The sequence below is a fragment of the Sinocyclocheilus rhinocerous genome, unplaced genomic scaffold (genome assembly GCF_001515625.1).
Source record: "Sinocyclocheilus rhinocerous isolate Xijiao unplaced genomic scaffold, SAMN03320098_v1.1 scaffold1413, whole genome shotgun sequence".
Lineage (NCBI taxonomy): Eukaryota > Metazoa > Chordata > Actinopteri > Cypriniformes > Cyprinidae > Sinocyclocheilus > Sinocyclocheilus rhinocerous.
The window spans coordinates 970,282-976,924 of NW_015639297.1; the positions used below are offsets into that span (position 1 = coordinate 970,282).

At 36.0% G+C, this 6,643-nt stretch overlaps 1 protein-coding gene across 1 annotated transcript in view; it reads right to left on the reverse strand.

The window, feature by feature from the left end:
• Window positions 1–3,048: 3,048 nt before the first annotated feature.
• Window positions 3,049–6,643, reverse strand: part of grpr (gastrin-releasing peptide receptor) — a 5,124-nt gene continuing 1,529 nt past the window's right edge. The window contains exons 2-3 of the mRNA XM_016566793.1: window positions 4,717–5,068; window positions 3,049–3,432 (exon numbers count right to left, since the gene is read on the reverse strand). Coding sequence (XP_016422279.1) covers window positions 3,049–3,432; window positions 4,717–5,068 — 736 coding nt within the window. The remainder of the gene's footprint in view (window positions 3,433–4,716; window positions 5,069–6,643) is intronic.

Here is a 6,643-nt window from a genome sequence, read left to right on the forward strand (position 1 = left end):
TGTCTTTTCAGAACTGTTTGTAGATTATTGTACTATTCGTACACGCCAAACTTTCAAAAATGGACAATCTCATGTAATATGCAGCTGTTTTAGTGGGTAAACGCACCATTTTATTCACAAAGTCAAATACACTTGAGTTTCTTCATGTGAAACAAGATCACAAGTCCACAACAACAACATCAACAACATGATTGCACATTAACCTCATTACAGGTCAAAAAGTTTTCTTTTCATCTTATAGCGTCCTTTTTAGATAAAAGAACAGCAGTCTACGACATCTACAAAATGAAAAGCTCCATCCGTTTGCTACTATGCTCTTTGGCAAATACAAAAAAATAAAAAAGCATCATGAAGGGCCGAGCCACAAAATGGGGTGAGTGTATAGGCAAACAAATAAAGTCTTTATCTGCTCCCAAATGGAAAAAACATTAATAACCGATTGATTATTTGACAACAGAGAAAATAAAACAGTGGGAAAACAACTGATATTTTCCAGTACAAGCATTCTTAAAAGGTCCGACTGACCTCAACACCACTTTCTGCTCCCATACATCTATTTGTACTCAATCTAATCTCCTCAAATTTCCCTAAGGGACAGACATGGCTCTGTTAGAAAATACTTGGTGAGAAAATACTGATTTACAAATGAAAGAAAAAATAATAATCCACATAAATATTCTGTGTTCATAACATCAGCTGTCTGACCATCAATATCTGATCTGGACAAACATTGGGGACCTCCAAATGAGTTTTGATCCCAGGTTTATTAAATGGTCATATACTGTTCATGCAGCATGATGCATTTAAATGTCATTGCTTTTATCTTTCTTAGAATCAATCAGACTAATAAGTATGCACTGGTTGCTCAGCTCATCCAAGAGGTCAAGGTTAAGCATGGTCCAGTTTGCCTCTTCTGGTAAATGTTGTAACTACACCACTCTGATGGGACAAAAGGCATCTTTCTCCTTCATCTTCCCCTATTTTTAACAGTATTTATTGCTAGTTGACTGCCTTTTTCTTTTGCTTTGTTGTCTTTTCAGAACTGTTTGTAGATTATTGTACTATTCGTACACGCCAAACTTTCAAAAATGGACAATCTCATGTAATATGCAGCTGTTTTAGTGGGTAAACGCACCATTTTATTCACAAAGTCAAATACACTTGAGTTTCTTCATGTGAAACAAGATCACAAGTCCACAACAACAACATCAACAACATGATTGCACATTAACCTCATTACAGGTCAAAAAGTTTTCTTTTCATCTTATAGCGTCCTTTTTAGATAAAAGAACAGCAGTCTACGACATCTACAAAATGAAAAGCTCCATCCGTTTGCTACTATGCTCTTTGGCAAATACAAAAAAATAAAAAAGCATCATGAAGGGCCGAGCCACAAAACAGCAATGAAGAAAATATTTTCTATATCTTGGAAATACAAAGAATTATCCACTAAAGGCACCACAAAAGCATGTGTCCTTCAGCAAATCCGGCCCATTTCCTATCAGGATTTACCTTGTACACAATACTGATGAAATAATACAGCAGAACATTAGCCAATGATCTTTTTTCTTTACTTTTATCATTTAAAGTAGACAAGGACGCTATTTTTGTTCACATTTAAAAGCAATGAAAGAAGTGCTTTTTTCTGAATCAACCTCTGTAAACTTAAAAGCAAAAATCTCCATGAAAAATCTCCAAATATTCAGAATGATCACAGTCCAAGTTACCTCTATAAATTCATTAGAATGGCAAGACACCATGAAAAATATCTACATATCTATCCAAATACCGCAAACAAAACTAAATAAATATCTATTGAGTAGCCTACATACTCTTTGTTCATTCCTTCACATTGAAGTGAGTTTGCCACTTCAGTGACACCTGCGGCTGTATATACTGTGATATACTGCGGTCGGTTCTTTCTTTTCAGTGAAATGGCCAAATGGATTTGCAAAATGGTCTCAGTGAATCATTTATAATATATACACTATAAACCATATAGGGCCAGATTTACAAACAGCTTGTGCCAGCGCAAACCGTCTTTTGGCGTTAAAATAGTAGGCTACTGTCAGGATTTACTAAAGATGCGCATTGAAGAATTAGTGCTGAAAAGGCGCGGACAGTTATTTTTGCGTCTGACCTTACTGAATATTCATTTGTAGGAGTTTCCCTTTCAGACGCAAAATTTATGGGAGGAGAGTATTAAAATGAAACAAGCAACACAATTTACTAACGTTTGCGCTCGTCAATTTACTGGTATTTGCGCCATTATTTAACCCCACAAAAAAGCAGGCGGTAATTTGCACTGCTCTTGGTAGATTGCGCTGGTCATTATGGAAATGATCTGGTTGCGTCTGTGTTCTTCAATGTGCGCATTGTTAGTAAATCACCCGCAGAATTTTCCCCTCCCATCTGTGCTTTTATGGAATTGCTCTCTAGCACTAATTTGCCCTGTTTAGTAAATCTGGCCCATAGTATCAAGATACTTAAGAACATAGAGAACAAATAGCACTGGATAAACTGGATATCATTAGTACATGAGGAAATACGAATAAGATCATTCAAATTCATACAAATTAACCACCAATTCACTAAAATAGTTGCAATGTTCACCTCACTTGTACATTTTTAGTTGTTTTCCTATGTGAACGTACACTAGATGGATGTCTTTGACCATGTCATTACTTTTTTGCTATTTTCATGTTTTAAAATGTTTAAACCATGTCTAGAGACACTTCCGTTCTGATCAAGTCTACCATTTCTCTCATCCATTGTTTGATCTGAAGAGTCTCAAGTAATAGTTTTTGAACCTATTACAATACAAAATCCAATCCAACAATAATCAACAGGCAAAAAACCTTCCCAATTTTATGTGGTTCCTACAACTAAACTTTAAAAAGAACAGTTCACCCAAAACATGAAAATTCTGTTATTATTTACTCAACACACCTGCATGCTGTTGCAAATGTACAATTTTAAACAAGACGTACATTTTTATTTTTGAGTGAACTATTTCTATAATGTAGCTGTAGAAGAAGTAGTTTAGCTCTAATGGCAGACAACATTGCCATTGACAAGGCTGAAGCTGGCCACAGAGTGGTTCTGGGTACTTTTGATTGAACTCAGTCGTGTATTGTTACGCCTAGCGCTTTGTGAATGCATCAAGATGGACGGGCAACAGCAGCAAAGCTGCTTGTTGAACTGTTTTCTAAAGGATTTGCAGAGCAAGTAGAGAGCAAAGGGATTCACACAAGAGTTGGTGAAGGCAAGGATACGTGCGCACACGCTGGAGATGAAATGGGCCATTGAGGTGTCCACTTCTGTGTAATGGTAGGACCGGTAGAGGTAAATCACATGGTTCGGAAGCCAGCAGATGGCAAAGAGACCCACAAACACCAGCACTGTCTTGGCAAGCCGTATCCGTGACTCAATCTATGGTTTACAAGCACAGATATCACATGTGCAGAAAAGTCAAAATCACAGACTGTCCTCAGATCCCCTAATAATATTTTAAAGCTGAAGTGTGCGATTTAAAAAAAAAACCTATTCCAGCTGTTTCAACTTTCTGACCATCCTGACACAACAACACAGGCTCAACCAATGGAGTGATTTTGGGGTGGTGCTAATTGCTTGTTCGACCAATAGCAGACAGAGGGAGTGTCTGAAAAAAATTCCAGTTGCATTTGGTGACACTAGTGGCACAGAAACTACACACTTCAGCTTTCTTTTATTACTACTACATTTTATTCTGCATTTATTTCTATTATCCACATATTTTAAATGCATTAAAAATCACAAGAAATTCATGATACACACTGAAAAAATGATTAATTGAGTTTACTAATTTTTTTTAAGGTAAGTGGTTGCAATCAATTTACTTTAGCTACATTAGAATAAACAAATTTAGATGACTAACTTTCAATTTTTTTTAAATGTAGCTAAAATAAATTGTTTGCAACCACTCACCTTAAAAATTTTTAGTAAATTCAATGAATCATTTTTTTCAGTGCAGGTACCTATGAAACCAAATGCTCTTATACGTTTAGTACATATGGTTCCTTACATACAGGTATGGTTCCTTTCAAATACAGACTGTATTATTCATATAACAATAGAACAGCAGGGTAGATGTTTCTGGTCTCATCTTGTATTGTAAAAACCTTTTGAAAATAGCTCCTGAATCACCATTCAAGACCAAAATATAGGACAAACAGAGAGGTCCACTTTAACATTACATATGCTCTCTCATGCACTCCGGCTTATGGAAACGCTGGCATTCTCAGAAAGGAAAATGTTACATTAATATGTTACAACTACTGTAAATTCCAAATATAAAATATAAGTGTTTGAAAAACTCATTCTTTGACTTAGAAAAAATATAATTTAACTAAATTATTGAACTTCTAGGTTAACACAGAAAACAGACACACATAAATATTTTTAAAAGTACACTGTGCTTGATATAAACACATCCCTTGAAGTTGGAATGTTAAAAATTATTTCTGGGCCTTTATGAATGTTGTATGTCTACCTGTAAACTAAGTCAAACCAGGATGTATTAATCGGAAGAAGTGATCAAATTACTTTAATTGCAATACTTAAAGTTGGCACCAGCTATTAATTGTTAAACCATTCGGTAACACTTTACTTGAAGGGGTGTGCATAAGACTGACATGTCTAACGTCAACAAAAGCACTACTTGACCTTTAAACTCACCTGCCTCCGAATGTGCGCATTTCCCTCCACAGGCATGTTAATCGCACTCTGAATCAGACTCCTGGCAATAAAGATGTAGTACACAGAAATAATGAAGAGAGGAATGATGTACAGAATAAGGAAGGAGGCCATGGAATGGATTTTGGGGTGCAGGTCTCCGGCGTGAGGGTACGGAGCACATGCTTTAAAAGTCTCATTGGTTTCTGGGATGTGAAAGGAGTGTAGATCAGAGAACACCACCTCAGGAATGGCCAGGATCATGGAGAGCAGCCAGATTGACGCAGCCCTAAGGCAAACCTTCAGCGAGGCTTTAGATGTCTGGATATCCATTGGCTTGACAATGGCCTTGTATCTAAGAGACAGAAAAGGACCCGGGAACAGATGGAGTCATTTTAATTAAGAATCGAACCTTAAGAACAATGTTTTAATTGAGAAAGAACACACATCAAAAGAAAATGATGACTATTTGTTTGAACGGACATGACTAATTAGCTCATGGCATATGATAGGATAAATAAAGGGGACTCTCATGCAACTGAGGTCTGCTAACCGCAGTTTTGTCTCTATGGACTGCTGTGTCGCTGAGTTCAGTCCAGTTGTATGTAACCTAATGTTCCCAACCCCTAGCATTACCATCATAAAAAAGGTAAATTTTTAGCGAAATAAATTGTGATTATATTATATTATATTATATTATATTATATTATTCAGCTGTGAAAAATTGTTAATTATAATTTACAAAACAATGGGCCTAGAAACAAGATGACGACGGTAATATTAATATTATTAATATTAATATTATTACTCAAAGGCCATTTTCGCTACAATTCCTAAAAAACTAAATTGCATGGCACTAGTTGCGTTTGTTTGAAATAATACAGCGTGATTCATAAAAGTTTCCAAGAGGTCTAATATACAGCATTCCTACGGATGATAAAGAATATTAGAAACTAAAATGCAAAAGGATGAGGTTATGATGTTGCTAATTACTTATTTCGCATTTCACATTATTCAGTCTTGGCGAAAAACTACATTACCCACGATTCTGCAAATGAATCAGAGAACGCAAACAAGCAAATCACACCAAAAATAACTTTTTAGTGGCCACCCACTGACATGAAGCACTGTGAATGTCGTAATTAAGTTTAAATACTTACATATATATGCATATTTTGCAATAGATGTAAAATATATTGTTTTTATATATAATCAACATCTTTAGTATAGTTGTTTATCTCTCTTGTCATTTTTTATTTGATTGTCATTTGCAGTGCTTCATGGGACTGTAGTCTTTCCATTATTAGTCTTGTACCTTGGACTTTTTGTCCAATTTTCAAATACTTGTTGCTTCAAATCAAAGTTTGTAGCTGGTTGGTTCGGTTCATGGCTTATAATGCTTTGAGGAACACTTTTAAAAATATCCCTATGGAAAAAATGAATAGAAAAATGTTTCCAGAACCAAGGCCGCTGAAAAAGTTTAGCAGGAAATATCAGACCTCTAGAAGGTGGTTGACCAATCAGAACTGACTATTCCACAAAACCCAAGCAATAAAAAAGTTACCAGAAGTGACAGCAGCCTATCTAATCTATGTCTGATTTAAAGCCCTAAATACAGACCACAGGAAAAGATCCTCCCACCTATGAGTGCCATCTACCATCTGTTCATGGCTGTTCACCTACATAAGAAATCAAGCCTCCAGTGCTAATTAGACTCCTACCACATAGATAGATCATGGAACTGTCTCTCTCTTTCTTTCTTTTTATAACTATTTAGGCATTTTTTCATTTTCTTTATAACAGATGGAGACAAAAGTGTAAGTGGAATTTAATTTCAATCACCTGCATTTGTATAGTGCATTCCCAATAAAGCAGCCTTACAAAGAATTGTGCCTAGCCCCCCCCCCCCCCACCCCGCGCCTGGGACCGA